This window comes from Oncorhynchus clarkii, chromosome 13 (assembly GCF_045791955.1).
Source record: "Oncorhynchus clarkii lewisi isolate Uvic-CL-2024 chromosome 13, UVic_Ocla_1.0, whole genome shotgun sequence".
In the NCBI taxonomy this organism is placed as follows: Eukaryota; Metazoa; Chordata; class Actinopteri; order Salmoniformes; family Salmonidae; genus Oncorhynchus; species Oncorhynchus clarkii.
Genome location: NC_092159.1, coordinates 46,789,785 through 46,808,108, shown reverse-complemented (window position 1 = coordinate 46,808,108; position 18,324 = coordinate 46,789,785). Strand labels below are relative to the sequence as shown.

The window sequence follows — 18,324 nt, the reverse complement described above, 5'->3', positions numbered from 1 at the left end:
TAAATGCCTCACACATCCCTAAAATAATTGTAATCCAGAGAGTAATGCTATTTCATCTCCAAGCCAGCTCGGGCAATGTATTTACCTACAGTTATTGCGACTTCAGAAGCCAAGTAAAGGAGAGGTAGAGAGGAAGGCTGAGCGTTGGAGGGCAGAGTCCAGCCCAGCCCACTTCAAGTCGAGTCTCGCACCAGTCTATTTTCTCCCATCACAATCTGTCACGTCTGATCATCAGTCAGAGCGTACTGTATTCAAACGCAAGACAACTGCGCTAAATAAGAACACGTTCTCAGGCAAAGCTAAACTTCTAAAAGGTATGTTTTTGTAGTTATACTTGTGTAATAGCCTACTTATATTTGTACTGGGTATTATTCGTTTTTAGAAATATTTGAATGATACTTGTTTGGTATTTATTTATTCAACAGATATTATGGTGTTTTAGACAGTTGATCGAAATTCTATAATTTGATGGCATATAATAACTAGGCTAAAGCAAGGACAGGTTTATTTGTCTTATATTTGAGAAAAACAGCAATGTTGGGGAAAATCCAGATATTTAGCTTCACAATTTTGATACAAGCCTGTAGCCTACCCGCTGACAAGTTGATGACAACAGATTTCAGTGTTGTCTTGTTCTTTTTCAGAAATAATAAAAACTTGAATAACTAATCATTATTTAAAAAACGTAACTTAATTCATACATTTGCATACCCAATCCATAATAATTTTGAAGTAGTGTTTTATCATATGCTATGTTTCAAACAGATAGGCAACAGTGCCTCAAATACAATTTAATATAATTGTATTTGCACATGCTTCATAAACAACAGGTGTAAACTAACACTCAAATGCTTACTTACTGGTCCTTTTCCAACAATGCAGAGTTAAAGATTTTAAAAATGAATTAGAAATAGTGGGACAAGGAATAAATACACAGTGCACAACGAATAACAATAATGAGTAAAAATAACATGGCTATTCTGGGAGTACCTGTACCTGAGTCGATGTGCTGGGGTACAAGGTAATTGACGTAGCTGTGTATATATAGGTATGGGTAAAGTGACTGAACAACAGGATAGATAACAGACAGCAAATAGACAGTAGCAGGAGCATATGTGGTGAGTGGTCTGTGTGTGTGTGTGTGTGTGTGTGTGTGTGTGTGTGTGTGTGTGTGTGTGTGTGTGTGTGTGTGTGTGTGTGTGTGTGTGTGTGTGTGTGTGTGTGTGCGTGTGTGTGTGTGTTTTGAGGTGTTAGTGTAAGTATGTGTGATTGTAGAGTTCAGTGTGTGTGTGTATAGAGTCAATGCAGGAGATTTAGTGCATACAAAAAGTGTTTGTGTGTGTGTTGAGGTATGCATGTGTGTGTTGGGGTGTCAGTGGAAGTATATGTGTATATGTGAGTGTGCCTACATTTCTGTTCATGTGTGCATCAAGATAATTAATCAAAGTTGACAGGCAGAATGATAGTTTTGCCCCCCAAAAATAAAACTGAGCTGGAAGATAAAGATAAATGTGCTAAAGATCCATATGAATTAGTGACATAAATGGCCAAATTTCTCCAGGACAAAACACTAATATTGGGAATTCTGTTATTAATATTTTCAATTGCGCCTTAGCTTGGTAATTTCTCATTTGTAAGGCACCTGTGGAGTAATGTCTTTGCTAGTTTCATACTCCAAAACATTCTATCAGAATTTGAACAAAGACAGGTACTGTTAATTACAAGATTAATGAGGAATGTACGCCCCCCCCCCCCCCCCCCCCCTTCTTTACATGTGTGTGTTGTTACAGATAAATATGCTATTATACTGTATTTCAATACTGTTATTTTGTTTCCAGGTTTCTTGCTTGTCTGAGCCATCCAGTGGATTGTCCAGGCATTGCACCGTTTTGGATAATGCTATCACATTGAAGATTCTCATTACCATCCATTCTAATACTAAATACAAAAAACTGGACTGATCAGAAACAACATTCAAAGATAGATTTCCTAAGGAATGTACATTCCCCACTTCCAACATATTGAATTATGGACTGCCTAAGAACTATGTGACGCAGAGTGGAAAGCATCTTGTCAGCTAAAAAGAAAGCAACATTCTCAGAATACCAATGGAAGCATCGCATGCCGCTTACGCTGCTGTTGCTGCCCCCACTGTGGTTCCCATGTCCCACTCGGCAGGGTACCTGCTCCGGATGTTCCACGAGTACCAGAGCAATGCTGTCATCAGAGAACACTACAACTACACAGGCAAACTGAAGGAGAACAAGTACAAGGATGGACTAAAGCCAGAGGCCATAGCCTTCCTGCTGATCTGCTTGCTCATAGTGCTGGAGAATGCTGTGGTGCTGTTGGCCATCTGGAAGAACAAGAAATTCCATCTGCCCATGTACTATCTGTTAGGCAACCTAACACTCTCAGACCTGCTAGCAGGCTTCACCTACATGGTGAACATTGTGACTTCAGGGGCCAACACTTTAAAGATGACCCCTGTGCTGTGGTTCCTGAGGGAGGGGGGAGTCTTCATAACGCTGGCTGCCTCCGTCATCAGCCTCCTGGCCATTGCCATTGAGCGCCACGTCACCATGGTGAGGATGAAGCCCTACCAGGGGGCCAAGCGAGGCCGGATGTTTGCCCTGATCGGGGCCAGCTGGGTGCTGTCAGTGTTCCTGGGGGTGCTGCCCGTCCTGGGTTGGAACTGTATGGGCCGTCTAGACCAGTGCTCCACTGTCCTGCCGCTCTTTGCCAAAAGCTACATCCTCTTCTTCATCACCGTGTTCACTGCTGTGCTGCTGGCCATCGTGGTGCTTTATGTGCGCATCTTCCACACTGTCAAGTCCAACACAAAGCACCTGGGCTCTGGCCCGCAGCGCAAAGGCCTGGCCCGCAAGTCCCAGAAGTACATGGCCCTGCTGAAGACCGTCACCATCGTGCTGGGTGTCTTCATCGTCTGCTGGCTGCCTCTCTTCATCCTCCTCTTGCTGGACTTCTGCTGCCCGGCACGGAGCTGCCAGGTGCTCTTCAAGGCGGACTACTTCCTGGGCATCGCCATGATCAACTCTCTCCTCAATCCCATCATCTATACCCTGACCAGTAAGGACATGAGGAGGGCCATCCTGAGGCTGCTGTGTCGACGCTGCCTCCTCACCAAGGATGGCCAGGTGAAGAAGATAGGGATGTCCTTTCTGGAGTGCAGTACCAGTAAGACTGAGGCACCCTCCCATAGGCTGGAGGGCCTGGAGATCACAGTCTCTTCTGCCAACTTCACCCCTTCTACTATTAAAGCCATCTACCCCAGGATGTCAAAGACATGACTTGTCCATGACGGCCCAATGTGACTCAGCAGTAATAATGGGTCCAATTACAATAAGAGCAGAGTTCTGGATACCCCTTGACTGGACCACTCTTCGGCACCATCTTACAGCAGTGAGACTACTACATGTTATGTATGGGTTGTAAATGGAACTACAAGCAGGGAGGAAGTAATACTCTTCCTCTCACCTCAATGGTAGAGAACACCAGCGGAACCCACCATTGTCTTATGTTTTGCCTTCCTCCCCTGGTCTGGCATTTTCTTCCTTGACAGATAACCTGGAGGTTTCCACTTAAAGACTGGTCGGTCTATTGTAAGGAAGTCAAACCTCAGTCACAGTGTTAGAGAAATAAATACCTTGTTGGTTTTTAGTCTTCGGTGCCAAGCATTTAATGGATTAATATGCTGTTCTCATACTGTGAAAATCCTTTTCTCGTATGCTGAGATACAATATATCTTTCATACGTTAACAATCTTCCATAAATCCAAACTGCAGAAAAGAAAAACCCTCCTGAAGGAATGGATTCATGTTTGTAGCAGTATTTTGAATTCACAATTTACCGGTGTGTAAAGAGAACCACTCAACCAGCAGCTGTGAAATTAACATTATTCATGTTTTTTATTATACAAACATTGAAACACATTCAGTACATTTTATTTTGAGTCATACACATAAAGTATACATTTGAGTCATGCTAAGGCTCATCCTTATGTTCTCTCTCCAGAAAATACATAATACAAACATAATGACATGTAATTAAAACATGAAGCATCCACACCCCAAAACTGCTGCCAGAACCATGGCATTTTTGTCATCTGATCTCAGGTCTGCTGGAATTCTGGGTAGAGGTCCCCAGACCAACATTAGAGACTTGGTGGCTTTGTCACATTGATGCCTCTTCTGGTTTGCACATCTTTGGAGGTCTCTAAAACACACGTAGCAGCAGACATGATTGTGAGCAATAAAAAGGACAGATTAGGCTTATTGACTGGCTCTAGTTTTGTGGACTCACAAGTATGGAAATCATATTGAACACAGCCTGTTCACAAAAACAATAGCCTTCAGAACTTTCCTGAACAAGCTGGAGAATATCCCTCTCATGCAATGAAGAGTTATGAGTATCTTCTGTAAACAGTGGTTAATAGACATTTGTAAAGAAAAAACACAAATGCTTGGGGTTCCATGTATAAAATTCCATTGTGACAGCAGTGATGTTTGAAAAACAAGCAAGCAATTCAAAATCTGTTTTCACATTGTATATAAATGTACAAATGAAACTATTTATATTTCTGTCTTACTGTACTATACAGTATATTGTGTAAATAAAATGAACTATAGTTTCTGTATTTTGTTTATTCTGAACTAAACCTAATTTATGAGGCCACTGCCAATTCAAACAATAAATAAATGTATGTGAACAATATCTACAAAAACAGTATTTTTGGTCATTGTTTTGCTAAATAAACATCCTTACAAATAACATTTAATCTAGTTATTTCCTCTCAACATATATTTGTGAAGCCAGAGGCCTCATGTGTGAGAATATGAAAGTGCTAGTGTCAATGTGGTGAGTGCGATGTTTCAGATCTTTCACAGGAAACATACCGTCCCATCATCCACCAGTTATAAAAGGCTTTGACCTATATAGTCATCACATACCATATACTTCAACACTGATAAGCAAATGTCAACTTAATTCAATTGAGAAGACGGAACAGTCTACAAAATATACATATACACAAAGGTGTACTTTCCCACTATAGAGCAGACAGATGCCAAAGAAACAATGTAGTGCATATCAAAATTAAATTTAAATGTCTGATCGATGCTGAAGTTATGAAAGTAAACACACAAGCACACACACGACAAACCCCCCACTTAACCCACAGTGCACCAAATCCATACCAGAAGCAACCACCCAAGAAGAAGACATGCGCTTGTGGCAACACATAGAGAAGGCACCAGTCATTGGTGACAGTATACTTGACGCCCCATTTCCAGTAAGATTATAAACAACCACCAGCTGACGAGGTTACACGAGTTGAGATCCAAACTAAACCTGACCCCCGCCCTGTATCAAATCAACTACTCACCACATGCTACACTGGCAGAAACCTACCTAACTAAGCATTGACAATAAAATATTACTAATTTACAAAACGTGTGGGACATGCAATGAAGAGTAATGGTAAGATTTCCATAAATTGTGTGTGAGCAAAAAACTGCCCTTTTCCATTCAAGACTAGAAACAAGTCCCCTCAACCATAAATGGTTGAACTTACTTTGTCAACACGGACTTCTGCAAAAGTGGGTCAAGTTTGGGGTGGCCACAAATTCAATAAATAGTTGCTCTAAAATGAGATAAATCTCCACAATAACTCATGTCAGGCTTTCTGCCCTGCCAAAAATTATTTTATGCCTTGGGCTTTTAGACTCACAGACGTTCATTAGGAAAATGTAATGGGTAGACAACTAATAACAGCAACACATTATTACTGCAGCAGTTACAATTATATTTTTATTCAACCAAAACCTCAGAAACACTAGTCAATTGTGCATCCTCCTTGCTTGGAAAGCCCATGGAGGAATAGCATTTGCCATGAATAACAGTTACCATTCCAGAAAATCTTGCAAAAAAAAGTTGTTTTTATTTTTATTGCTGCAATGCAGTACAGAATACTGTGTTGCATAAGCACACCTTCACATTGGACATTTATTGCATTAAAAAGGTGATCAGCACCCAACTTTTCAATACAGTAATTTCAGTAGCATATTAAAAAGCAGTGGGATTGCAATGACACCTATTGGCAGAAAATGGTCTTTATAAAAAAAAACGATGTCTATGGTGAAAGTAGATACAAATAAAAGCTAGGGTTATAGGTTACTACCCAAATAAGTATTCTAGGAAATGTGATGCTTAGAAAAACTGCTTCATTCAATATAACAAAATGTAATGCAAGTCAATGCCAACAATAAGGAATACAATCTTATTATAAAACAAATGTATTACAACACACAACACATAAACAGACAATCCAACTACTGGACAAATATAGCAACTTTCCTTTGATTTCTTCTACCATTCAGTGTTGACAAAGTTCCACAGCTCATCACTGACTGAACACCGAGACCGCACAGAGGAGTCTATGTTGATTGGTGTGGCCAGGTCAGCTCCATAGTGCACTGCAAGAGATTAAAGTACACTCAAGCGTTAGTTAAACGCAACCAAAACCCACATCAACCAGCCATTAAGTTCCACAGTTGTGACTTGTCAAAGGGTGATGGAAAAATAGTTATGCAGTGACAAATACCTCCTCTCAGAATGTGTGGCTCCGTGTCATACTCCCACTTGATCCTGGTCACTTTGTGGTACAACTGGGCCACGTATCTGCAGATTTAACAGTTTGTCAAGTTGCACCATGCTGTTCATGATGTGAGATCAATGCTCACCGACTATCATGGTTTAGTGTGGTGGGTTAGTGTGGTGTTGGGAGTGATTATTTCAGTATGCTGTTAGTCCTACTCACATGGCTGATGGGATGACTTCTGTAGTGTCATCATCAACCTCCTGCTGCAGGGTCTGCAGCTCCTGCTCCGAGTCACGCAGACTCTCCAGCTTCCTCTGCAGGAACCTGAGGAACAGGTCAAGGAAACCAACACGGGGAGAATCTCAATTGGTGCTGTTCGACTACACGCTTCCTCAACTCCATCCTCTCCTACTCAACTCCAACCTCTCCTTGCCTGATTTTGAAAAAGGTCAAATGGAATCGAGGAGCGGAGGCAAGGAAACAAATGCGCTTGTATTAAATAAGAATCCTTGTCCACTAGTATGTCATCAGGCAAATTATATTTACAGGGGTGGAGTCCCAAAATAAGTGTAACGTGATAAAAACATTTAGCTAGTAGATAAAATTTGCATAGATTTTTTTAAATGTGTGCATGCATTTCTTTTTCAAGAAAACAGCTGATTCAAAGGGGTTGTAGCAGATTTTAACACACTTCCAAGCTAGTCACCAGGAGGATCCTCTGCATGCTCACTGTATGGCATATAACCTGAAGTCTCACAATACTTTCATCAATGGATGGCAGCCTGGTCAGCCTGCAGCAATGGACAAGCTCAGTGTAGAATGTGACTGCTCCCTATATGTATTATCTGGGCAACACAGCATTCATGTGCACGTTAGAGAGCACCAATTGCAGTACATTTATAACTTGTTCTGTGTAGAGACAGCGCATGACTGGGTGAAGGATACTGTAGTTCTGAGTCCATGTTCTGGCTCCTTGCTGTACACTGCTGCAGCTCCTGCTCCAGACTGTCCAGCTCCCGCTCTGCCTGGCTCTTCTGCCCCTCCATGTCCAGCAGCTTCTGGCTCGCCTCATCTTCACACTGAACTACACCTGAGGACAATGGCGAGCAAGATTAGGCTATATATCTTGAAGGTATGGAAAGAAAGTAAGTTATCATATGACAGGATCTACAATTTGATTATTTTTCTTTACCGTTTAACACCAGTGTGATGGTTTTCTTAATGTCCAAGTGTCGCTCAAAGAAACACTGCTGTTTTTCTCTCACTTTTCTTAATTCATCGTCAGCTTTGCTGCTTTTCAGTATTTTGACCATCGACTCTCCCGTGTCCATAACATCCTGAAGCATGGTGACACGTCTTTTGTGGAATATTTTAGTAGAAATAAATAATAAATTACTGCCTGTTCTAGAGCAGACTAGCTGGTGAATCATCAATACCACTCAAAATTGTTTGCTGCCTACGGTCAACAAAATCCAATGCTATGTCTAACTAACGTTAGCTGCAGAGGCTCTTGCTTGAAAACAGCAGCTACTGTTACTAAGTTCTAAATTAGATACGTTTAGAAAGGTATACAATAACAAGCATTACCTTACCGTGTTTGCCGAATATAAACAGTTCGCTGACAGCTTTGCTTCACTTCAGTCGTTTCCGTAATTCAAAGTTGTCTTGCGAATGCGCGCGCTTACATGAGGTGCCAGCGAAAGTGCCTGACGGAATTTTTGTTTCTAAACAAAAAACTAAATTACAGGAGAAACTGTAAAATATTTATTCACATACACAATATAACAATAAGTAGATGCCTACAATTGAAAATATACAATTAATAGAAAGCACCAAAAATATCCAGCGTTCTGATTGGCTAGATCCCCATGGGGGCGCCAATGTCAAGAGATTGCAAGATTTATTTTACACAATGGAACCTGATGGACCCACAACGTACAGCAGTGGTTCCCAACCTTTTTCGATTACTGTACCAACTGAATTTTGCACTGCCCAGAGGACCCCCTCGTGTTCATTTTACCAGTAGGCCTATGGTATATTCTTCTCAAGTACCCCTGGTTGAGAACCAATGATTTATAGTATACTGTAATGAAACAGGCAGGGAGCAGGTCGACTGTGCCGCAAAAGCATGCTCGTGCGGCAGAGTCGATTTCCGCGCTTATAAACCTAGGGTCGTTACAATACATACTCTCTTCAAGGGAACTGCGGTTGTGTTGTGAGATAGGTAGGTTCACTGTGCCTCCAGAGGTTATTTCTGGACAACATTTGTACATTTTAGAGTCATTTTCTTATCAAGAACAACCGTTGGGAGTACACAAAATGTCCTACAATTTTATTGCAGTTTGAAAAATGCAGTTAAGTAAATCACAATTGTTCCAAGAGTTGTTCAAGTTGATCTGATAGTTTTCAGGAATAAAATACAAAATATACAATTCTAAGAGGCACTCAGAAAAATAGCTGGAACATCAACTATCAGTGCCAATGCTATTGTACGCTCATTCAACTTTGATTTATTAGGAACTATACTGTTCTCTGGTCCATGTATATTGTGCAGTTTGTCACTTTATACCAACCATTCACAAAAATATAAGGGGACATAAATTATAATGGTGCCGTTCTCTCCCTCACTCCTTGCTTCTCAGTCTTCGCTTGAGCCTTTCGTTTCTGCCTGCCAAGCTGCCTGAAGTGCAGTCTCTTGGGATTCAGTCCATAGGCCTTCAGTCTCTGTCCGCTGAACTCTCGCCCACCCATTTTCACCCTGAATGTCCCCTTCCCCGACATGAGGCGGCTTCCTGGGTGCCTGTTTTTCTTCTTTGGCAATTTTGGCCTTTCAGTCCTTGTGTTGGCAGTCTCCTGAGTGGTAGCAACTGTTTCCTGCTCCAGTTTCAACTTCTTGGATTTGGGTACCAGGAACTCCTCTTCGTGGTCTCCTGCCTCTCTCAGTGCCTGGACTACCACCCCCTCCCCAGAGTCCAATGCAGAGCTTTGCTGACTGGGTCCAGCCTCATCATCATCCTCCAGATCCTTGTCATCCTTCTTCATCCTGTCTCTTCTCTTCTTACCCACTTTGGTCTTGCCCTCTGTTTTGTCTTCCCTGCAAGGAAATATATAATATAATTCAGTTTTCTTAGAGAACATTTTCTGCCAATCTGCATATGGTAGAATACTCACTCAGCATAGAAAGAGTTCAAGACTTCTATCTTTTTCTTCACATTTTGTCCTTTGATTTTGTAGTTCTGCAAATCACTCATCTCCTCCTTGTCAGACCTGAAAAAGAGATTGAAGAAAAAAATAGAAAAAGGAAAAATCTGAAAGGCCATTTTCCCCATAGGCAGCTGATTAGTAAATGCCTACTGTTTTGAGACCAGGTTCAGTACCTGAACATGCAGGTCTTCTTTAGCGAGGCCCAGCGGTTCAGCTCTTTCTCATCTGCTCCCAGGATCTGAGGAGGGAAGAACAAGTTACTTTCTGTAATAGTAACATATTCATACAGCCACTTTAACCTCTCTGGGGTAGGGGGCAGTATTTTGACATCCGGATGAAAAGCGTGCTCAAAGTAAACTACCTGTTACTCAGGCCCAGAAGCTAGGATATGCATACAATTGGTTGATTTAGATAGAAAACACTTTCTAAAACTGTTAAAATGATGTCTGTGAGTATAACATAACTGATATGGCAGGCAAAATCCAGAGGACAAACCATCCCAAAAAAAAAATTTCAGCTTACCACTATTTTCAATGGCTAGTACTATAATTATAAGCCCAAGTCCTCCCGCATTGCAGTTCCTAGTGCTTCCACTAGATGTCAAGTCTTTAGAAAGAGTTTCAGGCTGGTTTTTGGAAAAATTACCCAGAAATTGTAGTTTTTCTAGGTGGCTCCCATTTTGGCTGTAGTGTTTCCAAGCGCGTGGACGAAAGCGCGTTCTTTCTTATTCATCTCCGGTAATGAACATACTATTCTCAGTCTTAAATTTTATTGTTTATTTGCGTATTAGGATACCTAAGGTTTGATTATAAACGTTGTTTGACTTGTTTGGAAAAGTTTATTAGTAGCGTTTGGGATTCATTTTGTATGCATTTTAATGGAGGGAAACAGTGGATTATTGACTGAAGTTTTTATGGATATGAAGGACATTATCGAACAAAAGGACCATTTGTGATGTAACTGGGACCTTTTGGAATCCTAACAGAAGAAGATCATCAAAGGCATTTTTTTTATATGGCTATTTATGACTTTCGTGTCGCACCTGTCTGGTTGAAATATGTTTGTCATGTGTTTGTATGCGGGGTGCTGTCCTCAGATAATCGCATGGTTTGCTTTCGCCGTAAAGCCTTTTTGAAATCTGACAAGGCGGCTGGATTAAAAAAAAGTTCAGCTTTATTTTGATGTATAACACATTTTCAAGAATGTTAAATATTTGAATTTAGAATTTTTGAATTCCGCGCTCTGAAATTTCACTGGATGTTGGGCAGGTGGGACACTACCGTCCCACATACCCGTAAGAAAATCAAAGATGCTAAATCCACAGAAATGACTTTAAACCTAATTTGTGCAGATAAGGCTCCAAAGCAAGTTGATAACTCAGTGAACACAAGCATTTCCCTTTCTATCATTCTCTCCTCATCTGCTCAGAGAGAAGATTAACTGAAGTCATGCCCTGGTCAGAGCCTTCCCCGGAGGGTGGCAATACCAGGTCAGTCACATCTCAGCTCATCAGTGCAGGACTCAGGGTCTGTACAGTGCAACACTATAGCACAACCCAGGGTTCGGGGGTCAATTATATTTAAATTCCAGACAACTAAAAAAGTTAACCAAACTAAAAACAATTCTAATTGAAAAGCATGGGAAAAAGTTAGAATTTTTGTGTACTTCCTGAATTGACTTGAACCCAACCCTGAGACAACCTATTAGGAACTAGAGCTCCCAGTCTCACCTCATCAGTGGACAGGCCAAAGTCATTGGCCAGGACCTGCCTGTAGCGAAACCTGCAGGGGATGTCGTCTATGATGTCCTCATAGTCCAGCTTATAGTACTCGTCCAGGTACTGCTCAAAGGACTTCTCCTCTGAAACACAAAGGATGGATGCATGAAAGAGCATTCAGTCTCAATATTTATAGTACATCAAACAGAATCGAAAAGGTTATGGAAAATAACCTAAGATTCATGGTGCTGAACCTCCTGAGACTTACGGGGGTCAAACACAGGCTTGTTTTGGGTAATGACCTCAGCAAAATGAGACTTCTTTCTCTTCTTTCCCATCAGCGGGGCATCCACCTTCATCTTCTCCTTTTTCTTCTGCTTCTTGGAGGTGCTTGGCTGACTGGGATCATAGTCTGCATCCATCTGGTCAAGTAAGAGTTCAGATGAGTGAGTCACATACAATCTCAAAGGCCTGACTATCTCCATCAACGAGACCTTTATTTCTGACTAGCCTCCAATAAATGTGTTTCTGAAGGTCTGCAGACAATGCTGAAGTGATGATCATATTAGAGGAACTCACAATAAAGTCTGGATCTTCACAGTTTGGCTGGTCATACTCTTCTCCTTCATGCTCTTCTTCCTCCCCTTCTTCACCAACATATTCCTTTTCTCCACCCTCTCCTGTCCATGTGTCCCAGTTCCAGTGTTCTGCAGGACAGAGAAAGCTACCTTATTACAATGCCACCGATTCTAAAGTATTCCATTCTACTTGAGATAATAAAATCAGCAACGAGTGACTTACCACCCTCTAGCTCTTCAACTTCAAACTGGGGCTTCTCCCCCTCTTCCTCTCCATAATATTCATCACCAAAGAATTTCTGGAAGAAGAAAAGAATACAAGGAGAGACAATAAGAGGAGTGTATTTTTTATTTACAATCCGTCTCTCTTCTTGAGGTGTGCGAGTGGTCACCTGCATGAGCTGGTCATGCTGCTGGGGGTCAAAGTCTCCCTCTAGGTCCACCTGACTGAAGGCCAGCTGCTCGTTGCCTGTCAGCTCCTGCAGCCGCCGCAGTTTCTGCATGATCTCATTACGCTTCAGGTTCTTCAGCTGCTTCAGCTGCTCGTGCTTCTGCTCCTTCTCCTGCAGGGGCCAGAAGAGTGACATGTCAGTTTGTTGGGAGGGTGAGAGAAATGAGGAAGGGATGGTATGATGTATAAGATTAACTAAAAGAGAGAGCGTCTACTGACCTTTTTCTTCCTATCCTTCACTTCCTCCCTTTTGAGCTTCCTGCGCTCGTCTTTGGAGCGGACAGAGGTGGCAATGGTACGGGGGTAAGTCTTGATCTGTAAGGAACAATAAGATACTATATGAGACCAAGGTACATACACTACACCATACAAACAGACATGTGCATGTAGAGACAGACGGGAAAGTCCACCTTCTGTGCATCAGGCTCCTCAAAGCGGAAGTTGTAGTGTCTTTCAAAGTCCTCCTGGCGCTCCAAGAACGACTCCCCATCCTCTTCTGAGTCCTCCACGTCATCATTCACCACCTCGTCATAGCTGGGGATCCTGCACACAGCCATGGCAGATTAGTACACAGTCAGAGCGGTGCTGAGCACTGCTCTACGATTACAATTGAAAGCATACATGGACAAAACAAAAAAAACTGAAATGTATAAACACATAAAATAACTTATGTAAATAACTTACCTGTCCACGTCATCTTTCTCCATGTAGCCCTTATTCAGGACAAAATCCCTAAGGAAACACTCCTTCTCATCCAGCTCGGGGTCGTTCCAATAGTCCCTCAGGTATTTCTGTCTCAACACACAGCACATATTTCAGTCACAGCTCTCTTGCCCTCTATTCCAACAGTTTCTCCATCACTCACCATGTCCTGCACCTCTTCTGGGCCCCCCAGCTCTGCCTGGCCTTTCAGCCAGTCCACATAATCCTCTTCCTCTTTATCCTGTTGGATAGAAAAATAACAGTTTAGAGGAATAGAATGTTTCGCTCTGCAGTGCTTTATACTGTAAGATAAGACAAAGTCAGGTACCGGTTCCCACAGACCTTCTCGTCCTGTGTTTTGGTCCTCCTCTTCAGCAGCTGAAAGTCCTCCTCACTGCACTCCTCATCACTGTCCTGTATGAACTTACGGAAGCTGGAGGAAGCATGATACAGTGTTTATGTTCCAAAGACAGTTATAAAAGACAAAAAACAAGGGTGTATTTACACAAATAAAAAAACTGTTCTTTAGGACAAAGGACAGTGATTATGAGAGAATTTAACCCTTACCTCTCTTTCAATTCTCTCTGCTCCTGGATGTAACTTGGAGATGCAGCTCTCTGTCAAAGAAAGCAAAAGCAAACAAATAACTTCTCGTGACATACCTCCATGTAAATGTGTCATAACATACAATGTATCATTACATGCCTCTCTCCTCTTTGCAGCCTCTTCATCATCACTCTCCTCCTCCTCATCATCCTCATATTTACTGGGAATGAGACAAATTGTTATTGTCAAACCATTTGCCCAAAATTAGATATAAAGATATGCACAGTAGGACATCTGCAGCTCACTCACCCTCCCCTTTCCAAGATAACTTTTCGCTCATAGTCTTTCAGATACATTGGCTTCTCTGTTTTATTTGAAGTTGAAGGCTGGGCATCGTCCCCAATGGATGCATCTGATTAAGAATGAAAAATTGGGTGGTGAAAGACACCTCTTAAACAAACAAACACATAATCAAAGTGTCATACTGTAATCAGTTGCAGCAACAAGACACGCTGACTGATGACATACCTTCCACTGTGTAAAACGTTGCATCAGTCTGATAGATCTTAGGATCTTTCTTCTTCAGCAGAGACAATGTTCTGTAGAAATCCCTTTCAACTTTGGGGTCAAGTTCCTAAGAAGACACACATTAGTCTGCATTGAAATTACAAACATACAGGTCAAGGACGCAAAAGGTAGAGCCAAAAACACTGACAAACCATAAACAGAACACCATGGCAGTCTTTGTATTGTGAACTTGAAACGACATAGCTAGCCAAATTAGATACAGTAATAGTACTTACCACCTCGCTATCACCATCTGACTCCGACTCTGAACCAGACTCACTCTCGTCAGCTTGGTCGCCATATTTGTCTTTCACTGAAATAAATCAATGATGAACATGACAAGCCATCCAATGTGGTGCACGCATTCCGCCAGGAAAACAAGTCAGAACTAAATTGCTATCTAGCTGGACATGCTAGCTACCTAGTTATAATAACCAAAAATGTAACGATGACTAAGTTAACTTCTGAACGTATAATTATATAAGTTAAATAAGTTACAGAATAAGATTCATTTCAAATGGGATCAAAAGTTAGCAAGCAAGTTGAAAAGGATAACTTTAGCTAACATGAGCTAAAGGGCTGGCTTGCTAGCCATCTAGCTAGCTAACAAGCTTGGGAAGTCACACTTACGCCTTTGTAACTCTTCTTTTTGTCTATATTTGTCATATTTCTCTGCAAACTTTGAATTAATCTTGAAATCCGATTTGCCTGACATGGTTACATGTGAACTGGATACTATTTATCGGGAAAAGAATTCAGTGAAATCTGTTCATGATGCTAACATCCACAGCAGCATGTATAGAACTACCACGTGGTTTCCTGAGGGGAGAGTCAGAGTTCCAAACTACGATCAACCAATCATAGGTTTAGAAAATATGTACGTTTTATCCACAAATATATTTGTTGCCAATATAAAAATTATTTTTTGTATATATAAAAAATCACAAAATACATATTGATTTGCAAATATTTTTTAGAAATATTCATATTAAGGGTCCTAGTTTGAGAGCATTGATGGCCTTTGCCTTTTGCGTTAGTTAGTAAGAATATTCGTATAATTTATGTTGAGTAATAATCTCCAACCTAGTAGCAATGTGTTTGTCAGATACAATGCGAATATACTCTGTAGCTATCTAATGTTTTTGTGTTGTCTGTGTGTAGTATGGTGTAGTAGCCCATCACAATGTTTTTGGAATGAGACTCAGTAGCACAGCTGGAGGCGCTCTAGTACAAATTGTCAATATGTATAGGCCCCTATGTACCATGCTGGTCCATCCCTATGTTTTTTTAAAGATCATAAGGTGACCAGACAGTGAAAGTACAGGATATAATGTCTACTGGGAGAATAGTTTACACACTTATGAATGTATTTTAAAAACAGTAATGGAATTCATTATTCCAATTATCTGACTCAGAAAGAATAGGTCAAAGACACCAGTTTACTCACCCTGTTTTCAATTGCAATTATTGAGACAACTATTCTTTTTTTATACTTCATCAATATAATGTTCTGTTTTTGTCTAGTTGGACGATTTAGGCCTATGCCCAAATTCTCTTAGTATATTCTGTTTGTCACCTCAACATTCCTGTGGGTCTGACCTCTCTGAATTGGGCTTTACTCGGATCCTTTCAAACAACAACCTCGTATATGGTCTTACATGGCATCAATTATTATTCATGTTCTCTTTGCTGTTTGCTCTTTGTACTCAGCTACTCTGAGTCAGTCTTCATCTCCCTGGGCCCCACAATAAAACATCAGTTACGTTTACATTGCAATTCTTTGCCAATCTATGTAGCTTATCACCACTGTCAAACGAGTCTGTCAAATAATAACACATCCCACCTAAAGCAAATAATAGTGCCTGAGATAAAGAGACTGTTTCTGGAATAATTAATGACTTTAAATAGCTTCATTCACCTCGTTCCCTGTGTCATGTCTTGAATAGTCGACCAGGTATTGGAGGGCTCTAGGGAGTAAGGCTGCAGTGGGATTCAGATAGGAGGAAGGTGTTTATTTGAGGTCGGAGGTGATAGCCAAGGGACAGCAATATAACTGGGTCGTTTCACGAAATGAGTGCCTTTTGTTGTTTTAAGTAGAAATTGTGCACCAATGTTTAATTTTTAAAGCTTGTTATATTTTTTGAAGTGCTCTTTAATATAGACCACATAGATAATTATTATTAATAATGTAAATGAAGACAACATTCTGTATTTTGACATGTTCCTCAGTGCACCCTCTGTGACCTTCACCATCATTGTAAAGCCCCAGTTATTTTGCTGCTTTGACAATGTCATTTCTGAAGATAAATATATATTTAATGTGATTAGTGATTCATTTTAAGGTAAGAAAACCCCGAATTGTCCCTCATTTTAAGGTCAACACTATTACATGAACTGAACTCTTGTTTTAATATGGTGGAACTATTACTTAACATCTAATGATCAAATCATAGCGTTCAAGAAAGTGAGTTGGTTCTACTCTTTTTGGCCATTTTCTGGTGTTTTGGAAAACTGAGTGGTTCGAGCATAACATGTCAACCCTGTTACCCATTGATAAACAAGCTAGAAATATTTTAACAATTTCATTTTTTTGCATTCAATTGCACCTCCCTGTGGCACAGAACAAGCTTCCTTTTCCCCTGTCACAAGGGGATGTATATGTAATTGAAGATTAAATCTTCAACCCTGTTACTTTGGGAGTCAGTGCCACTTACTGTAGTAATTTAGTTTTTGAACACATTGAGTTGGGAAAACTAGTTTTTTTATTAAATTGAACATGTGCTCTTTATCGCAGAATGTTAAATGAAGTGAAATCAAACTGTTTTTCTTAACCAAGTTACACATCTCAAAAGGCACCAAATTGGTGTAATTTATGTATCCTTTTATAATAGCCTACCCAGTGGCTCAGGAGTTTTTCTCACCTGACCTGGTATAAATTGGAGTTAAAAATTAGATGAAGATTGTCTTCATCTGAAGAAAATAGATCAAGAAGGGAATTTAACTGGAAGCAAAACTACAAATCCAAGCTTTCTGATGTGTAGAATGACACTGTATCATGTCATCATTACGCGAGAGGGCTCACCTAAAAATGTGAGCCATGATATATAGGTAAACAATGGACAACACATCAACAGGTTTCAGAAGGAAGCAGTGTCCTTCCCTGGCCTATTTCCACCCTCCGCCCACTGCTCCCCCTTCTGGGAAAAGTGAATACGTCCAACCTCTGCATAGAATATTGGCAGATAATCAATGTACACAAAAAAAAACATCAGGATGGCCTCACCATTTATCTCTTCTGTAATGTTTACTTAAAATGAGAGAGTATGGTTAATATGTTTCCATATAGATAGGTTAACTCCACGGATGATGTAAACTGTTTATTACACCAATCTTTATGAATACCAGTATAAAGAATACTGCCCATATTGATAGTTTGTTACAGTTTTACACTCTGCTGTACCTCTAATAAACTCCAGCTCCAGTTCAGCTGTACTGAACTCATGTTGTTATGTTAATGATTAAGGACAACCCCAGGTTCTTTGCTTCAAAAAAGCATCATGCCAACAAAAACAACCAGTCTAGGACACTGTTTTAGGAAATGAAGTTCCAGGGAGAAGTTATTTGTTTGGATGAATGTCACAAGTAGAGTAATCAAACAAAAGGAGGCTAAATATCCAGCTGAATAAGTGTCCTAGTTACTGACAGCTAGTTAACATTATTCAGCCAGTGATCCAAACCCAACATCTACTTTATCTTTAAGTGTGTGCAGTATTGTCCTACTGTAACATAATCTAGTGTCCAAGGTGAGTTACCACCCATGACAGTCTAATAAGGATGGGGACTCTCCTCATTTTCCTCATTTTCCATCTTTCACGATGGCCGCCAGAGTCACAACCTGAATGGAATGGAGATGTATGTGTGTTTGTATGTTTTTTATGTA

The 18,324-nt window shown here is 40.7% G+C and overlaps 3 protein-coding genes and 1 non-coding gene across 5 annotated transcripts; 1 reads left to right on the top strand and 3 right to left on the bottom strand.

Moving 5' to 3' along the window:
* The first annotated feature begins 210 nt into the window (after nucleotides 1–210).
* LOC139364910 (sphingosine 1-phosphate receptor 1-like) lies at nucleotides 211–4,791 on the top strand. The gene is made up of 2 exons (XM_071102135.1): nucleotides 211–314; nucleotides 1,839–4,791. The coding sequence occupies exon 2, from the start codon at nucleotides 2,109–2,111 to the stop codon at nucleotides 3,309–3,311; it is 1,203 nt and encodes a 400-aa protein (XP_070958236.1). The 5' UTR covers nucleotides 211–314; nucleotides 1,839–2,108; the 3' UTR covers nucleotides 3,312–4,791.
* Nucleotides 4,792–5,803: 1,012 nt separating this feature from the next.
* LOC139423989 (kinetochore protein Spc24-like) lies at nucleotides 5,804–8,283 on the bottom strand. 2 transcript variants are annotated; one of them, XM_071175661.1, is made up of 6 exons: nucleotides 8,212–8,283; nucleotides 7,812–7,975; nucleotides 7,565–7,709; nucleotides 6,839–6,943; nucleotides 6,623–6,699; nucleotides 5,804–6,494 (listed from the first exon to the last, which is right to left on the bottom strand). In XM_071175661.1, exons 2-6 carry the CDS (start codon nucleotides 7,963–7,965, stop codon nucleotides 6,388–6,390), a joined length of 588 nt encoding a protein of 195 aa, XP_071031762.1. In that variant the 5' UTR covers nucleotides 7,966–7,975; nucleotides 8,212–8,283; the 3' UTR covers nucleotides 5,804–6,387. The 2 variants fall into 2 exon arrangements, with proteins under 2 accessions (XP_071031762.1, XP_071031763.1); XM_071175662.1 differs by having other exon boundaries at nucleotides 6,260–6,494; nucleotides 8,207–8,278.
* A 642-nt stretch (nucleotides 8,284–8,925) lies between these two features.
* Nucleotides 8,926–15,217, bottom strand: LOC139423988 (protein KRI1 homolog). Its single transcript, XM_071175660.1, has 19 exons — nucleotides 15,015–15,217; nucleotides 14,621–14,697; nucleotides 14,346–14,451; nucleotides 14,127–14,229; nucleotides 13,977–14,037; nucleotides 13,839–13,888; nucleotides 13,614–13,704; nucleotides 13,435–13,512; nucleotides 13,254–13,360; nucleotides 12,980–13,112; nucleotides 12,789–12,884; nucleotides 12,511–12,681; nucleotides 12,342–12,417; nucleotides 12,120–12,247; nucleotides 11,809–11,962; nucleotides 11,553–11,683; nucleotides 9,997–10,061; nucleotides 9,791–9,886; nucleotides 8,926–9,713 (listed from the first exon to the last, which is right to left on the bottom strand). The coding sequence occupies exons 1-19, from the start codon at nucleotides 15,097–15,099 to the stop codon at nucleotides 9,221–9,223; spliced, it is 2,301 nt and encodes a 766-aa protein (XP_071031761.1). The 5' UTR covers nucleotides 15,100–15,217; the 3' UTR covers nucleotides 8,926–9,220.
* LOC139365346 (Z30 small nucleolar RNA) lies at nucleotides 11,244–11,341 on the bottom strand. Its single transcript, XR_011626633.1, has one exon. It is a non-coding gene; the product is annotated as a Z30 small nucleolar RNA (small nucleolar RNA).
* Nucleotides 15,218–18,324: the final 3,107 nt, after the last annotated feature.